At 43.5% G+C, this 18,788-nt stretch overlaps 1 protein-coding gene and 1 long non-coding RNA gene across 7 annotated transcripts in view; one reads left to right on the top strand and one right to left on the bottom strand.

Annotated features, from left to right (window-relative positions):
* The window catches only part of UEVLD (UEV and lactate/malate dehyrogenase domains), a 70,026-nt gene extending 55,284 nt beyond the window's left edge, over positions 1-14,742 (bottom strand). Inside the window, exons 1-3 of one of the 6 annotated variants that reach the window (XM_008004767.3) lie at positions 14,587-14,692; positions 13,118-13,273; positions 4,823-4,907 (exon numbers count right to left, since the gene is read on the bottom strand). In XM_008004767.3, coding sequence (XP_008002958.1) covers positions 4,823-4,907; positions 13,118-13,132 — 100 coding nt within the window. In that variant the 5' untranslated portion in view covers positions 13,133-13,273; positions 14,587-14,692. Of the gene's footprint in view, positions 1-4,822; positions 4,908-13,117; positions 13,274-14,586 lie in introns of all 6 variants that reach the window. The other 5 variants (XM_073017828.1, XM_008004750.3, XM_073017829.1 and 2 more) reach the window with 5 other exon arrangements.
* Positions 14,743-14,748: 6 nt separating this feature from the next.
* Positions 14,749-18,788, top strand: part of LOC103239171 (uncharacterized) — a 17,870-nt gene continuing 13,830 nt past the window's right edge. The window contains exon 1 of the long non-coding RNA XR_499433.3: positions 14,749-14,969. This is a non-coding gene — a long non-coding RNA (uncharacterized lncRNA). The remainder of the gene's footprint in view (positions 14,970-18,788) is intronic.

Raw genomic sequence — 18,788 nt, 5'->3', positions numbered from 1 at the left:
ATTGACAGGCCAGGCGCAGTGACTCACACCTGCAATCCCAGCACTTTGGGAGGGTGAGGGAGGTGACTCACTTGAAGTCAGGAGTTCGAGACCAGTCTGGCCAACATGGTGAAACCCCCGTCTCTACTGAAAATACAAAAATTAACCAGGCATCACGGTGGGTGCCTATAATCCCAGCTACTTGTGGGGAAAAGAAAGAGACATCAGACTGGTACTGTGTCTATATAGAAAGAAGTAGACACAAGAGACTCCATTTTGTTCTGTATTTGAGATGCTGTTAATCTGTGACCCTACCCCCAACCTTGTCCTTGCAAGAGACATGTGCTGTGGTGACTCAAGGTTTAATGGATTCTGGGCTGTGCAGGGTGTGCTTTGTTAAACAAGTGCCTGAAAGCAGTATGCTTGTGAAAAGTCATCACCATTCTCTTAATCTCAAGTACCTAGGGACACGTACACTGCCAAAGGTCACAGGGACCTCTGCCTAGGAAAGCTAGGTATTGTCTAAGGTTGGGAAAGACCTGATCGTCCCCCAGTCTGACACCCGTGAAGGGTCTGTGCTGAGGAGGACAAGTACAAGAGGAAAGAAGGCCTCTTGGCAGTTGAGATAGAGAAAAGCATCTGTCTCCTGCCCGTCCCTGGGTGGGGAACATCTCGGTGTAAAACCCGATTGTATGTTCTGTTTACTGAGAAAGGAGAAAACCGCCTTAGGGCTGAAGGTGGCACGCGCTGGCGGCAATGCTGCTCTTTATGCACTAAAAAGGTTTATGGAGATGTTTGCATATGCATATCAAGGCACAGCACTTTTCCTTAAACTTATGTCACAGAGATCTTTATTCATATGTCTTACTGCTGACCTTCTCCCTACGATGATCCTATTATCCTGCCACTTCCCTTTTTCTAAGATGGTAAAGATAATGATCAATAAATACTGAGGGAACTCAGAGACCCGGTGCCCGCGTGGGTCCTCTGTATGCTGAGCGCCGGTCCCCTGGGCCCACTTTTTCTTTCTCTATGTTTTGTCTCTGTGTCTCATTTCTTTTCTCAAGTCTCTCGTTCCACCTAATGAGAAACGCTTCCACCTAATGAGAAACGCCCACAGGTGTAGAGGGGCACGCCACCCCTTCACTACTCAGGAGGCTGAGATAGCAGAATCACTTGAACCCAGGAGGTGGAGGTTGCAGTGAGCCGAGATTACGCCACTGCACTCCAGCCTGGGTAACAGAGCAAGACTCTGTACCAAAAATAATAATAATAATGATGATGTAGATAAAACATTTGGAAGAATATCTGGCATTCAATAAACAGTAGCTATTATATCCCTCATTCCAGGCACTTACATAGCACCAAATAACTAGGTGCTAATCAAGAGACCAGTCACTGATGAATCAGAATCTAATAATTTCTTTTTTTTGAGAGAGGGTCTCACTTGGTTGCCCATGCTGGAGTCCGGTGGACCAATCTCGGCTTACTGCAACCTCCGCCTCCCGGTTCAAGCAATTCTCCTGCCTCAGCCTCCTGAGAAGCTGGGATTACAGGTGCATGGCACCATACCGAGCTATTTTTTTTGTATTTTTAGTAGAAACAGGGTTTCATCATGTTGGCCAGGCTGGTCTCAAACTCCTGGCCTCAAGTGATCCACCTGCCTCGGCCTTCCATAGTGCTGGGATTACAGGTGTGAGCCACCTCGCCCAGCCTAGAATCTAGTAATTTCTTCCACATACACAATTATGTGCCACATATGTAAGCCTATGCTATTGTGCTAATCAATACTTCAGTACGCCAGGTGCGGTGGCTCACACCTGTAACTCCAGCACTTTGGGAGGCCGAGGCATGCGGATCATGAGGTCAGGAGATCAAGACCATCCTGGCTAACACGGTGAAACTCTATCTCTACTAAAAACACAAAATATTAGCCGGGTGTGGTGGCATGCGCCTGAAGTGTCAGCTACTCGAGAGGCTGAGGCAGAAGAATTGCTTGAACCCAGGAAGCGGAGGTTGTGGTGAGCCGAGATCGCGCCACTGCACTCCCGCCTAGGCAACAGAGCGAGACTCCATCTCAAAAAAAAAAACAGCAAAAACCAAACACTTCAATAACTCCTCAAGATGTCTATTATATAAATCTGAATTTATATAATCTGAATTTATCTGAACATTTTCTTAATCTAACTGAAATTTAAAACATATACATGCAGAATAAAGCAGTTTTTGAAAATGTGAATTTTGACTAATTCTTGGGTCCTGAATTTTAACAAGCATTTGTATTTATTTATTTATTTTGGCATGTTTACTTTATTAATATGATACATAATTTTTAAAACAACTTGTATTTTAGGTTTGGGGGTACATGTGAAGGTTTGTTACATAGGTAAACTCATATTGTGGGGATTTGTTGTGCAGATTTATTTCATCACCTAAGTATGAGGCCCAGTTTCCAAGTTATCTTTTCTACTCTTTTCTCCCCTCCCATGTTCCATCCTCAAGTAGACCCTAGTCTCTTGTTTCCTTCTTTGTGTTTATGAGTTCTCATCATTTAGCTTCCATTTATTTATTTATTTATTTATTTATTTATTGAGACAGAGTCTCGCTCTGTTGCCAGGCTTGGAGTGCAGTGGCGCAATCTCAGCTCACTGCAATCTCCGCCTCCTGGGTTTAAGCAATTCCCCTGCCTCAGCCTTCTGAGTAGCTGGGACAACAGGTGCACATCACCACGCCCAGCTAATTTTTTTTTTATTTTAGTAGAGGCAGGGTTTCACCGTGTTGGTCAGGATGGTCTCGATCTCCTGACGGTGTGATCTACCTGCCTCAGCCTCCCAAAGTGCTGGGATTACAGACGTGAGCCACTGCGCCCTGCCTAGCTCCTACTTATAAGTGAGAACACGCGGTATTTGGTTTTCTGTTCCTGCGCTAGTTCAGCATTTATTTTTAAGTGGAATAAAATGGGGCCGGGCACAGTGGCTCACACTTGTAATCCCAACAATCTGGGAGGCCAAGGCGAGCAGATCACTTGAGGCCAGGATATCGAGACCAGCCTGGCCAACATAGCAAAACCCCAACTTTACTAAAAATATAAAAATTATCTGGGCATGGTGGCACGCATCTGTAATTCCAGCTACTCAGGAGGCTGAGGCAGGAGAATTGCTTCAACCCATGAGGCAGAGGTTGCAGTAAGCCAGGATCATACCACTGCACTCCAGCCTGGGCAACAGAGCGAGGATCTATCTCAAAATTAATTAATTAATTAATTTAATTAAAATTTTTAAAATGGGATGGAACAGAAAATGTCAAAGTGGACACAGTATTTAGTTATGTGCATATGGGATAATGATATAAAATATACTTCCAACTGCAGGCTGTAGTCAGAAATTTTTGAAAGCTAATAGACCGGGAGGGGTGGCTCACACCTGTAATCCCAACACTTTGGGAGGCAGAGGCAGGAGGATCATCCTGAGGTCAGGAGTTTGAGACCAGCCTGGCCAACATGGCAAAACCCCATCTCTACTAAAAATACAAAAATTAGCCAGGAGTGGTGGTGCATGTCAGTAATCCCAGCTACTTGGAAGGCTGAGGCAGGAGAATTGCTTGAACCTAGGAGGCAGAGGTTGCAGTGAGCTGAGATCGTGCCACTGCACTCCAGCCTGGGCAACAGAGCAAGACTCTGTCTCAAAAAAAAAAAAAAAGAATAAAGTAAAATATTTCTTAGATAACTAAATTCTTACTATTAAGTGAACAAGATAACTAAAACTGTTAATAATTTAGAATCAACCATATATATGATAGGCGGAATAAGGTCCTCCAAAGATGTCCATATCCAACCCTTGGAACCTGTGAATATGTCACCTTACTTGGCAAAGGGACTTTTTAGATGTGATTAGTGACTCTGATCACTTGGCTAACCTTAAAAAAATTAAGGAGTCTGAGATGAAGAAATTATCCGGTATTACTGGGGTGGGTCTAATCTAATCACGCTGGTCCTTAAAAGTAGAGATATCTGGCCGAGTGTGGTGGCTCACACCTGTAATCCCAGCACTTTGGGAGGCTGAGGTCGGCGGATCACGAGGTCAGGAGATTGAGACCATCCTGGTCAACAAGGTGAAACCCCGTCTCTACTAAATATACAAAAATTACCTGGGCATGGTGGGCACCTGTAGTCCCAGCTACTCGGGAGGCTGAGGCAGGAGAATGGCGTGAACCCGGGAGGTGGAGCTTGCAGTGAGCTGAGACTGCGCCACTGCACTCGAGCCTGGGTGACAGAGGGAGACTCTGTCTCAAAAAAAAAAAAAAAAAGCAGAGAATCTTTCCCAGCTGTGGTCAGAGGGCGATTTGACTACAGAAGAATGGTTAGAGACATGCAACACTGCTGGCTTTGAAGACACAGAAAGGAGACCAAGAGCCCAGGAATGTGGGTGACCTCTAGAAACTGAAAAAGGCAAGGAAACAGATTATCTCCCAGAGCCTCCAGAAACAAAGGCAGCTCACAGCTGGATTTTAGCCAAGTCAAACCTCTAGTTCACTTTCTAAGCTATAGAAGTTCTTGTTGGACTTCTTGCCCTACAGAATTGTAACATAGTAAATGTGTGTTTTTTAAAGCCACTAAGTTTGTGGTAGTTTGTTACAGCAGCAATAGAAAACTAATACAAGAAAACTAATACTGATACAAAATACTGTATTAATTTAAGCTTTCTCAGAAATTGCAGTTTATAAAGTATAGCTGAAAATCAGAGGATAAAAGAGAAAACAAGAAATTACAATTTTGCAGCTCTTTAGGACCAAAAATTAGTAGTTCAAATAATGCAGCATTTAAACTAGAGGATATGATTCTTACCATAGGTGTCCATGGAATATTTGAAATGTGGGAAAAATACATTTACATTCTTTAGTTCTTCCACAGTTAGGTCCCTGAACTTGTACTGAAAAGAGAAAAATAAGCATAAGCATGTAGTAAGAATAAAGCTTATAAAAGAACAATTGCAGTTAACTTTTTTTTTTTGAGACAGTCTCGCTCTGTTGCCCAGGTTGGAATGCAGTGGTGGGATCTCAGCTCACTGCAACCTCTATCTCCTGGGTTTAAGCGATTCTCCTGCCTCAACCTCCCGAGTTGCTGGGATTACAGGCATGCGCCACCACGCCTAATTTTTTGTACTTTTAGTAGAGACAGGGTTTCGCTATGTTGGTCAGGCTGGTCTCAAACTCCTGACTTCCTGATCCACCCGCCTCGGCCTCCCAAAGTGCTGTGGTTACAGGAGTGAGCCACCACGCCTGGCCTGCAGTTAACATTTAACTGACAATTTACCGTGTACTGGGCCCTGAGCTCTGAGCTTTACAAACATGAATGGTATTTGATTTAATCTTTTTAACAACACCCCTACGAGGCAGGGAGGGCTTTACAACTGCTCTATAGGAGCAGCAGAAGAAAACGAAAGCTAGAGAATCAAAGTAACTTGCTGAGTTTGATAGCAAGTTAAATAGTGAAGCCAGAGCTCAAAGCCAGGACCAGGGTCTTTAATCTCTAAATCAAACTGCCTCCAAACACCTCCAGAGAGAGAAGGCAGAATGAATCACCCCTCTCACCACCATTCAAGATCCAACTGTCTTTTTGGCGTGACTTATTCACTTGAGACACCTCGACTTTCCCCTCCCACCTTCCTGGCACTGCATGCTGGGTTTCAAATGGAAAACAAAATCATGTAAGGTTTTGTAGTCAGGTGTGTGAACTGCTTCTTCATTTATCCAGATGTCTTCTCAGAGATACTAACTTGGTTGTCTTGGGGGCAAAATCATTTAAATTATTTAAGCTTATTTTCTCATCTACAAAAATAAATAATACTTACCTCTTATGCTGCGTTGAGGTTTAAATGAAAGAAAATAAGTATATTAAGAGTTTACCATTCTGAAAATGTATTTGAGACAACAGTTCCTTTTACAATGGCACCAAAAAGAATAAAATATTTAGGAATAAATGTAAAAAGGTACAAAACTTCGACTCTGAAAACTACAGAACATTGTTGAAAAAAATAAAATAGAACAAAGTAAATGGAAAGCATCCCTTGTTCATGGATTTGAAGATAGTATTGTTAAGATGACAATTTTCCTCAACAGATTCAACACAGTCCCTATCAAAAGCCCAGCTGCCCTTTTTTTTTTTTTTTTTTGGCAAAGATGTACAGACTCTAAAATTCATATGGAAATTCAAGGGACCCAGAATAGCCAAAACAATCAGGAAAAAGAACAAAACAGCTGGTGGATTCATACTATAATCAAAAGACAGGCTATAACCAAAAGGAGAAAATAACAAGTGTTGGAGAGGATGTAAAGAAATCAGAACTCTCACACATATACCACTGCCAGTGGCAAAATGATGCAGCTGCTTTGGGAAACAGCCTGGTAGTTCTTCAAAAGATTCAACACAGATTCAGGGTTACCACATGACTGAGCACTTCCACTTCTCGGTATACACCCAAGAAAAATGAAAACAGGTATCTACACAAAAACTTGTATACGACTGTTCATACCAGCATTATTAATACTAGCCAAAAAGTGAAAACAGTCCAAATGTCCATTAACTAATGAATGGATAAATAAAATGTGGCATATCCATAAAATGAAATATTCAACCACAAAAAGGAATAAAGGGCTAATACATGCTACAACATGGATGAACCTTAAAAACGCTATGCTAAGTGAAAGAAAATAGTCACAGGAAGTGCCTGCCTCTGGTCTTGGCCAGAGACTGTGCTTCCCAGAAAAAAAAAAGAAAAATTAAAAATAAAAGAAATGAGACACAAAGGCTACATATTTTATGATTCCATGTATATGCAATATCCTGAACTGGCAAATACACAGAAACACAAAGTAGACTGGTGGATACCTAGGATTGTGGGAGTTTGGGAGAAAATGGAAGAAGATTGCTAGTGGATCCTGTTTCCTCTCTCAGAGCCTTAAGTTGTTTGCCCGCAAAAAAGATACAGCTTGCCGGGCGCGGTGGCTCATGCCTGTAATCCCAGCACTTTGGGAGGCTATGGTGGGTGGATCACCTGAAGTCAGGAGTTCGAGACTAGCCTGACCAACATGGTGAAACCCCCATCTCCACTAAAAATAACAAAATTAGCTGGGTATGGTGGCAGATGCCTGTAATCCTAGCTACTTGCGAGGCTAAGGCAGGAGAATAGCTTAAACCCAGGAGGCGGAGGTTGCAGTGAGTCAAGATCGTGCCATTGCACTCCAGCCTGGGCAACAAGAGCGAAACTCCATCTCAAAAAAAAAAAAAAAAGATATTGCTCTACTGCCTACCAAATTCAATAGGTGCGTCTGAAGGTCTTACAATAAACATATGTAAAAGTGAGATAATAAACAAAATATGTATACAACAGTAAGTACAGGCAGGAAACTACAAATTGACACAAAGAACATCTAAGTTACAGAAAGACCTCTGGAGAAGATGAATCTACATTTCAGCCTAGAATCTAGAATGGTATAGAAAATTAGTGGTTAAGCCTGTAATCCCAGCACACTGGGAGGCCAAGGCAGGCAAATCACTTGAGGTCAGGAGTTCGAGAACAGACTGGCCAACATGGTGAAATCCTGTCTCAACGAAAAATACAAAAATTAGCCAGGCGTGGTGGCATGCACCTGTAATCCCAGCTACTCGGGAGGCTGAGGCAGGAGAATCACTTGAACCGGGGAGGTGGAGGTTGCAGTGAGCTGGGATCACCTCGCTGCACTCTAGCGACAGAGCCAGACTCTGTCTCAAAAAAAAAAAGAAAATTAGGGGGAAAAGGGAAGGTCATTCTAAGATGGGGAAGAATTTGCTAGAAGAGAAGTCTGACTATAAACAACTCGAGAGCAGGAATCGTCTTTCACTCATTGTTCTATCTCTTCACAGTACTTAGTACAGGGTGTGCCTTTGATAATGTTTTTTGGATAGGAGTTAGGAAATAGGCAGATTTATATGAGTAGAGTAGACATAGAAAGTAAATATGATCCACAGCATTGAGCATCAAAACTAAGAAATGATTAGCATTAACTAAAACAGACTTGTTTAGTCTGCTGGGCAAAGTGAGTCCTAGATTCAGTGCACATGATTCATTGTAAACAAAACTGAATGAAGTCACCTCAACTCCAAACACTACACAAATGTACAAAAGGCTGCATTGTTGACACCTGGAATATACATATTATCAACAAATACAATTTGCTTCATTTTCCACTATTTTTTACATCCTTAAAATCACTGAAGAACATGATTATTAATAGCTATATAAGGCTACACTAGAATTGATTTAATTGCAAAACTGCTACACAAGTCTCTCAAAGGCAGCAAAAGCACTCTTCTCCGGACTTAAAAACCCAAATGTTACTATTAAATATTTCATTTGCTGTTTTGTTTTGACACCCCCCTACCTTGCCAAAAAGGACCTATTTTATCTGTCCCAAGGAAAATACTATATATATATATATTTTTTTTTTTTTTTTGGAGACAGGGTCTCACTATGTCACCCAGGCTGGAGTGCAGTGGCACAATCAGGTGCGTGCCACCATGCCTGGATAATTTTTTGGTATTTTTCATAGAGATGGGGTTTCACCATGTTGCCAAGGCTGGTCTTGAACTCTTGGGCTCAAGGGATCTACCTGCTTCACCATCCCAAAGTGCTGGGATTACAGGTGTGAGCCACCACACCCAGCCTTATTTTCACTACATATTAAACAGCATATCTTCTTAATGTAATATTAAGACAGATTTCATACTGGTCCTCACCAGTAAAAATTCTGCATAACATTCTCTCAAGAAATGTGCCTCAAGCAGTGCCATGTGCTTAAAGGGTACAAGTACTTCACTAAAGAAGAAAGTGGTCCAAGAGATTCTAAACATGGTTATAAAATTAAGACTGAAAAATTGAGTTTAATAAAATTTTAAATTTGCCCGCTGTACTACAGTGTATTCAGAAGACTGATATTTCTTTTCTCTTTTTTCTGAGAGGCAGTCTCACCCTGTCACCCAGAGTGGAGTGCAATGGTATGAACTCGGCTCACTGTAACCTCCATCTCCCGGGTTCAAGCAATTCTCCTGCCTCAGCCTCCTGAGTAGCTGGGATTACAGGTGCACACCACCACACCTGGCTAATTTTTATCTTTACTAGAAACTGGGTTTCACCAAGTAGGCCAGGCTGGTCTCAAACTCCTGAGCTTAAGTGAGCCACCTGCCTCGGCCTCCCAAAGTGCTAGGATTACAGATGTGAGCCATCATGCCCAGTTTTTTTTTTTTTTAACTGAGTTTCGCTCTTGTTGCCCAGGCTGGAGTGCAGTGGTGCTATTTTGGCTCACTGCAACCTCCGCCTCCTGGGTTCAAGCAATTCTCCTGCCTGAGCTTCCCAAGTAGCTGGGATTACAGGCACCAGCCACCATGTCTGGCTTTTTTGTATTTTTAGTGGAGATAGGGTTTTATCATGTTGGCCAGGCTGGTCTCGAACTCTTCACCTCAGATGATCCACCTGCCTCGGCCTCCCAAAGTGCTGGGATTACAGGCATGAGCCACCGCACTTGGCCCAGAAGACTGATATTTCAAGAGTATTCTTATATGACTTTGCTCAAATGTAGGACACACTGAAGAATAATAATACTTTGTAGTATCATTTATTAAAAGAAATTTTTAGCAGGAAGGAATCTTATAGAACAAGTCCAGTATAACTTTTTTTTTTTTTTTTTGAGACATAGTTTCACTCTTGTTGCTCACGCTGGAGTGCAATGGCGCAATCTCGGCTCACCGCAACCTCCACCTCCCAGCTTCAAGTGATTCTCCTGCCTCGGCCTCCCAAGTAGCTGGGATTACAGGTATGCACCACCACACCCAGCTAATTTTGTATTTTTAGTAGAGACGAGGTTTCTCCATGTTGGTCAGGCTGATCTTGAACTCCTGACCTCAGGTGATCCACCCGCCTCAGCCTCCCAAAGTGTTGAGATTACAGGTGTGAGCCACCGCCGTATTACCATTTTATGAGTGAGCAAATCTAGGTTAAGTTGCCTCTCCGACAGAACTCAGCTGGAGGAGCAGAAAATAGGAATTAGGGAACTAGGTAATCTCTCTAAATGTAACACTTAATATAAATGAAGGAATATACTTATGTGGCTGGGCATGGTGGCTCACATCTGTAATCCCAGTTTTTTGGACAGAGGATCACTTGAGGTCAGCAGTTCGAGACCAGCCTGGGCAACATAGCAAGACACTGTCTCTACAAAAATAAAAATAAAAATTGGTCAGATGTGGTGATGTTGCCTGCGGTCCTAGCTACCTCCAGAAGCTGAGGCAGGGGAATCAATTGAGCCCAAGAGTTTGAGGCTGCAGTAAGCTATGATGGTGCCATTGTACTCCAGCCTGGGAGACACAGCAAGACTCTATCTTTTTTTAAAAAAAGAAAAAGCACACACTTTTTGAAGAATAATAAGTACTAGTGAATTGACCCACCCACTTACGATACAGAGCTGTATGACAAAGCTTTCTGCCATAATGGAAATAATCTATACATACATTGTCCAATATGATAGCCACAAACCACATGTGGCTACTAACAATTGAAATGTGATTAGTGATTTTGTTCCTGTTTTTAAAAATATGCTCATTTATATCTTTTGCCCAATTCTCTATTTACTGTTTGTTTGTTTTCTGTTTTTTTGAGACCGAGTCTCATTCTGTTGCCCAGGCTGGAGTGCAGTGGCACGATCTTGGCTCACCACAATCTCCACCTCCCAGGTTCAAGTGATTCTCCTGTCTCAGCCTCCCGAGTAGCTGGGACTACAGGCACAAGCCACCATGCACGGCTAATTTTTGTATTTTTAGTAGAGACAGGGTTTCATTATGTTGGCCAGGCTGGTCTCGAATTTCTGACCTTGTGATCTGTCCGTCTCAGCTTCCCAAAGTGCTGGGATTACAGGTGTGTGCCACCACGCCCGGCCTATTTATTGGTTTTAATATTGATTTGTAGGCATGCTTTATATATTTTAGATATCAACACTTTGTCAGTTATGTGTGCTACAGATAGCTTCTCTAAGTTTGTATCTTGCCTCCTCATTTTCTTTTTTAAAAAAATGAGATAGGGTCTTGCCATAACTACTGGACTCAACAGATCTGCTTATCTTGGCCTCCCAAAGTTCTGAGATTACACAGGTGTGAGCCACCGCGCCTGGCTGCCTCTTCACCTTCTTCACAGTGTCTTCTGTTCTTAATTTTAATATAGTTGAATTTGTCTCTTACTTGTGTATTATTTTAAAATGGTCTGCATATTCTGAGCCAGTAACATTTATATTTTTAGGTTTTAAAGTTGTCTTTTACATTTAGGTCTTTAATCCACTGGAAATTTTTATGTTTGGCGTAAGGTAGGAATACAAGGTACAATTTCATTTTTCCCATGTGGATATTCAGTTTTCTCTGCATTCTCCTTTCGCCAGTTATCTGCAATGTCTTCTGTTTTATACTGCATTTCCAAACATGTATGACTACGATTCTAGGCCCTTTAGTCTGTTTCACTGGTTAGTCTATTCCACACCAATGCCACACTAAATTTTACTTGCCAGTACTGATATTTGGTAGAGCAAGTCCTCAAATCTATCATCTATTCTTTCTTTCTTCTTCTTCTTATTTTTTTTTTTGAGACAGACTATTGCTCTGTGGCTCAGGCTGGGGCATAGTGGCGCATTCTCAGCTCACTGCAACCTCTGCCTCCTGGGTTCAAGCGATTCTCCTGCCTCAGCCTCCCAAGTGACTGGGGCTACAGGTGCCCACCACCATGCCCAGTTTTTATATTTTTTAGTGGAGAGGAGGTTTCACCATGTTGGCCAGGCTGGTCTCGAACTCCTGACCTCAAGTGACCCACCCACCTCAGCCTCCCAAGTGCTGGGATTATAGGCGTGAGCCACACCACGCCCAGCCCTCATATCTATTCTTTTTTCATAATAATGTCAAGGTTATCCTTGGCCTTCTGCTCTTCTAAATGAATTTTAGAATCAGTTTGAAGTTTCCAAGAACTGCATTGACCCTATAGATCAATTTGAGGAGAACCGCTAATCTTCACATCTATGAAATTGGGATATCTATTTAATAAGATTTTTTACTTTCTCCATAGTTGCTTAATTTTTTAATGTACTGACAATTTCTCCATCGATTTTTTCCAAAACAAAATTATTTCTTAAGTTTTTAAAAATTTTAAATTCATTTATTTTTTATTTTTTTGAGATGGAGTCTCCCTCTGTTGCCCAGGCTGGAGTGCAGTGGCACAACCTGGGGTTACTGAAACCTCCACCTCCCAGGTTCAAGCAATTCTCCTGCTTCAGCCTCCCAAGTAGGTGGGATTACAAGTGCGTGCCACCATGCCTGGCTTATTTTTTTGTATTTTTAGTAGAGATGGGGTTTCACCATGTTGGATAGGCTGATCTCCAACTCCTGGCCTCAGGTGACCCACATGCGTCGGCCTCCCAAAGTGTTGGGATTACAGGCATGAGCCACGGCGCCTGGCCTTAAATTTATTTCTATGTTTTAGAGACAGGGTCTCGTCCTGTCTCCCAGGCTGGCAAGCAGTGACACAATCATAGCTCTCTGCACACTCAAACTCCAGGGCTCAAGCTGTTCTCCTGCCTCAGCCTCTCAAGCAGCGGGGACTACAGGCATGAGTAACCGTGTCCAGACTAAAACTATTTCTAGATATTAAATGATATTATTTGCCTACTGCAATGAATGGTCAGGGAACCTCAAATATTTGCTGGACTGACTTGTTTCTGATTAGTTTCCTTAATTTATGCAGCCAACAAATACTTATTAATAATAAGCTACCCCAGCCTGGCCAATATGATGAAACCCCATCTCTACTAAAAATACAAAAAAAAAAAATTAGCCGGGCGTAGTGGCAGGCGCCTGTAGTTCCAGCTACTCGGGAGGCTAAGGCGGGAGAATCGCTTGAACCCAGAAGGCGGGGATTGCAGTGAGCAGAGATAGCGCCACTGCACTCCAGCCTGGCTGACAGAGCGAGACTCCGTCTCAAAATGAATAATAATAATAACAACAAGTTATCTATGTGCCAGACTCTATGCTATGCACTGACGGAAAAAAGAAAATCCTCTACTATTCTACTCTCACCCTTGAAAAAACCATTGTCTCTCTTCTTTTCCTTCATTCCAGTTCCACCAAAAATATGCTCTATGTTTGAATCTTAACTTGAACAATTCTTCCCATCGGACAATCCATCATCCTCTGCACATTAAAACTTGAATGGTTCTTTTAATTTCATGTGCTCTGAAAAGGAGACAGAAAGCGTAGTAATCCTAAGCATTATGGTACTTCTCTTCCTACAAGATCTGCACCTGTCGCAGTAGACAAATTCATTCAAGTCACTTACATAAACAATTTCAATCTTAGGGCTTCAAAACCTCCCATGGATATGTAAACTGCCCCAACAAGGAAAGAAGCAAGTATAACAAAAATGGCATAAACTATGGTTTCCGCATTAGGAAGTCTTAAGACGCATTAAGAATTACTTAAGGCCGGGTACGGTGGTTCATACCTGTAATTCCACTTTGGGAGGTTCAGGCGGGTGGATCACTTGAGGTCAGGAGTTCAAGACCAGACTGGCCAACATGGTGAAAACCCATCTCTACTAAAATACAAAAATTAGCCAGGCATGGTGGCGCACGCCTGTAGTCCCAGCTACTTGGGAGGCTGGGGCACAAGAATCGGCTTGAACCTGGGAAGTGGAGGTTGCAGTGAGCCGAGATCGCGCCACTGCACTCCAGCCTGGGCGACAGAGCAAGACTCCGTCAAAGAAAAAAAAAAAAACAAACAAACCCTTAACTAGGAAACTGGTGAAAACTAGTTTTCTTAACTAGAAAATTGATGGGGATTTCCTCATATTGTACACCGGAAACTCAGGTTAGTCAGGTCTCGGAAATAAAGGTCAGATTTCTAGGTCGGCCCGCCTACTCCCCAATCTTCCAACATTAAGATCTCTCCAGGGCCTTCAAGCTCTGTCTTCATCCCTAAATCTACTCAGGTCTTTCATTCACAGCACAGTTATTTAGTACTTATGTTGTTGTCAAACACAGTGGCTAGATGAAGGGAACACAAAAGCACAATCTTTGCAGTCAAAGGGGCTCAACAGCAAGAGTAAGGTTTGTAAATACACAATTACTCCACAATGTGATAATCCGTATCTTTGAAAACAGAAGGGTTGATTCAATCTTCCAGGGATTGACTGAGTTGGGTCTTACAAAGGATGAGCTTTGCAATTCAAGAAAAAAGAAAAAAAAGGCAGACCATTTCAGCAGACAGAAAGGCGTGGTTAGGCGTGTGCTGCGAGCTGTTTGAGGTCAGTGAAGCTGGGGGTATGAGGAGGGCTCGCACCAGGTGGAGGTTGGGAAACCTCGGAGTTGCGGGAGAAATCAGAATCCAGGTCCCCTCAGCCACCCTGGGGCCGCTCCCCATAGCCAGCTGCCCCCGCTCCAAGCCCCACCACAAGCCGGGAAACGCAAAAGGGAGGCAACCTGGCCAAAGGCAGAGGAACTCCCCCAAGACCCTGAGGACCCAGACCTGGCCCTGCGAACTGCCCGCACCTTGCCAAGCAGCCGTCTCAGGCCCTCGCAGTCGAACTCCATCTCCAGCCCGGTCCCGAGGCAGGTCCCACGACCCCAGCCTCCGGGCCTTGTTCCGGACTTGCTGCAGGACGGAAGCCGCTGAGGACCAAACTTCCAGGCGGTCCAAGGCCCCGCCTCTTCCCAGACTGAAAACTCCACCCGCATTCAAAGCACCGGGTTCAGCCGCGGCTGCGCCCGAAATCCGAGGTACCTGTTTCTTGACCCCGGAGTGAGCAAGTGACGAGGCCACGGCCAGAAACGCGTTGGCGTCAAGGAAACCACGACCCATCTTCCTGGAAGGAAACTTGGGGACACTTATGAAGAGAAGACTAGGAAGGACCGGAATAGAATCTCTAAAGGAGGTAGAAGCAACACGCGGTGTTCTTGAAGAGTTTCCAGACAGATGTGTTAAATTCCGCAGTGTATCAGGAAAGAGCAAGACCGAAAATTGCAGTTGAATTTAGGAAGGAGGCAGTAATGGAATTTCAGAAGCAAAATTTCAGGGAGTAGAAAGGAGAAACAAAGTCAGGAGGATCCTTGTCGGAGAAGCGGAGCCCCAGCATGAGGGTGGCGCAGCAAGGGGCCAGGGGTTGATTTTTAATTTTTTTAGGGGTGCCATAACAATGTTGGTGGTCAGAGAGAGGAGACAGCCAGGTGAACGAAAAAGTTGGAAAACAAGAGAGGAGGGAGGTGAGTGAATAAGGGCTTTTGGAAAAGGTGGGCGAAGAAGAGATGCAGGATACAGTAATTTTCTGGTGTTATTTGGTCTCCTTGACCCGTGACTGACTTACCTTCCCTGTATCCCTGGCGTGAGCCACTGAAGCGAAAAGTCAGGAGCTGGATATTGTAATTGTCAAGAGGTTGGGCGTATAGGAGGGAGATTGTATTTATAGGAAGATCTGAAGGGAGCGCTGCCCTGACTCAGGAGAAGCAGCTGAAAAGCTGGAAGGAACATTCATTCAGAAAGTATTTGTTGAGCATCTACTACTTGCCAGCTACTTTTCCAGGTCTCAGGATACAGCAGTGAACAAAATACACTCAGATAGCTGCTGTCTTAAGGGTGTCATTCCTTTATTAGCAGAAGGAGAGCAAAACAATACATGTAATAAGTGAATTATTCAGCGTGTCAGAAGGTTGATTATGTGTTGTGGAGAATAAACTCTTAAAAGGGTAAGGACATTGGGGTAGTTCTCACTGAGGGTTGAGGGAGTAAGTGTTACGAATCAGAGTGCAGACAAAGCAGAAGCCTAAGATAGGCATGTGCAGAGGGAGGCTCAACACAGCAAGAAGGCCAGTGTGGCTGGAGTAGAATGAAGTAAGACGGGAGTAGAGACAAGGAGGCTAAGTCAGGGAAACAAGAGGGAGGAACAAATGGTTTAGAGAAGTGAGTCTTTTAGTGTGATCTCCAGACCTGCAGCCTCAGATGCTGGGAGTTGTTAGAAGTGCAGAGTCTGCTGGGCGCGGTGGCTCACGCCTGTCATTCCAGCACTTTGGGAGGCCAAGGCGGGCGGATCACGAGGTCAGGAGATCGAGACCATCATGACTAACACAGTGAAACCCCACCAGTAATAAAAATACAAAAAATTAGCCGGGCGTGGTGGCAGGCGCCTGTAGTCCCAGCTACTCAGGAGGCTGAGGCAGGAGGCTGGCGTGAAACCAGGAGGTGGAGGTTGCAGTGAGCCGAGATCGGGCCTCTGCACTCCAGCTTGGGCGACAGGGCCAGACTCCGTCTCAAAAAAAAAAAAAAAAAAAAAAAAAGAAGTGCAGAGTCTAAGACCTCACCCCAGCTTTATTCAATCACAGGCTCTGGGGTTGGGGACCAGCAGTTCTCTTTTAACTAGTCTTCCAGATGATTCTGATGGGTGATGAAGTCCAAGAACCACGTGGGGCTTTGTAGACCATTGTAAGGACTCTGGCCTGTCCGTGCCCTCCAGCCAGAGACCATCAGGAACACATCTGTACTTAAACAAGTTGAGTTCATTATTAATAGTTCTTGCAGCAAGGAAGCAGGTGCTGTGGAGAACCATTGGGCAGCTTGGTGAGAGACAGAACCTATTACAGAATTTGGGCGATTTGCGGGAGGGCTCAAGAAAGCCAGGCTTCACCCTGGATTGGGTGCTATCAGAAAGCAGGGACGTTTCTGTGACTAGGTGTCTGAATCAGTATTGTCTGTAAGATGGACAGACTAGAATGAAGATAAAGCTATACTTGGTAAAGAAGCAGCAGTCACTCGTAATAGAGAAGAACATTTTTATATTTCATGGTTTGCAGTGACCTTGCTCTCTTGTCTCTTAGACAAAATTTTGAAATGGCCTCGTTGTGTCTCACTTTTTTTAGTCTGACTGACCTTGTCTCATGTTAGTGTTCTGTGAGATTATGTCCCACAGAAGAATAACTGGGCCAAGTTGTAAGCATCAGTCCAGCTTCTAACAACCCTGAAGTCTAGCTGTGTCAGACCAGCTCTCAGATGTCAGGGCCTGCCTCTTCCTTTCTCAGGCTTTTAATCTGGGAGAAAGAGAAAGCCACTGGGAGGGTTCAAACAGAAGAGTGACATGATCTGACTGAGTTTTTAAAAAATATTAATAACTCTGCGGTGTTGTGAAGAGGCAGCAGTATGTGGCAAGAGTAGGCCAGAAGACAACGTAGGAGGAAGATTACAGAGAAAAGTTGATAGAAGGGCTGTTAAGTGCATCTCAGCCAGATCTAACCAACCTTGAAACAGAACTGCCAGGGGCTCCAAGTTCTAACAGATCCTGCCAGAAATCCGTGTTATAAGGAAAAGATACCCATTAGCAGCAAGGCCAGGGCAAGATTGTTCCATCTTTTATGAAAGAGTCTTTTATGGAAGAGGCCTTCCAGCCAAACCTTCAATTCTCTTCTGGTCTAGTCACTATACACACTTTATGCCAGATAGAGTGTGAGTGAATGTGTGTGTGTGTGTGTGTGTAGCGTTTCCTTTGTGAAGGGTACATTGCTAAGAGTTTTATGTGCTTTATCTCTGTTCATCTTCCTAAGACCCTATGACCTGGATAGAATTATTACCTCACTTTTACTGATAAGAAAACTGTGGTTTATTGTTATATTACCTATTTTCCATGTTTCTGAGATTCCGTTGAATAAGAGATATATTAATGATAGCTTTTGGGGGGAGAAGAAGACTACAAAATTAAACATACATACTGACTTTAACACACCTATTTCAAAAGAACTTAAATGTGAAATACAGGATATGTGTATAATTGTCTCCATTTTACAGATTGGAAAACCAAAGACTAAGGTTAAATTACTACAGAAGATGATGTCAAAGACGATCTTCCTAAGCTGTGTGTTATACTGCCTCTCACTGTGTGTGAAATTGTGATGACACTTTGTGATTAATAATAGTCTAGGAAACCAGCCAGGTGTGGTGGCTCATGCCTGTAATTTCAGGACGTTGGAACGCCCAGCCAGGCGTATCATCTGAGGTCAGGAGTTCAAGACCAGCCTAGCCAACATGGCGAAACCTCATCTTTGCTAAAAATACAAAAATTAGCCGGGTGTGGTGGCAGGCACCTGTAATCTCAGCTATTTAGGAGGTTGAGGCAGGGAGAATTGCTTGAACCTGGGAGGCGGAAGTTGCAGTGAGCCGAAATCTTGCCACTGCATTCTAGCCTGGGCAACAGAGTGAGATTCCATCAAAACAAAAAAGTCTACAGAAGTCTGAATTACGTGCCTATATTGCTATGCAGTTACAAGAGAAAGGCTGTATAGTACAGACATTGGCTTTTTTTTTTTTAAGCCTCTCCCTTGACTTCCATCCTGACCACCAGGCTACCCTCATCTCCTGAAACTGGTGCTGTTAGATCCTATAATCCAATTAGGTTGAAACACTCACTCTTCCCCAAGTACATCGTGTTCTTCCTTGCCTCATGCCTTACCTGCCAGGAGTATTTTATTATACTGTTGTACCTGTCTACCTCCATTTCCACTCCTCTTTCTGTCCTCAAATACTGTAAGGCCCTGGCAAATAAGGGTTGAATCTCATTCATCTCTATATTCCCAGCGCCTAGTATAATTATTGAATAGTGTAATTATTGAAGATATAGACCTGCCTCTGTATGCATAGTCACGTATACAGTTTGTTTTGTGTCCAATTTCTGGAATGTTTGTAGATTTACTGAAGTCTGCTAGACCCCAGGCAT

Source organism: Chlorocebus sabaeus, chromosome 1, assembly GCF_047675955.1.
Source record: "Chlorocebus sabaeus isolate Y175 chromosome 1, mChlSab1.0.hap1, whole genome shotgun sequence".
Classification (NCBI taxonomy): Eukaryota; Metazoa; Chordata; class Mammalia; order Primates; family Cercopithecidae; genus Chlorocebus; species Chlorocebus sabaeus.
Note: the sequence above shows the minus strand (reverse complement) of the source record. Positions and strands in the feature narration are given on the sequence as shown.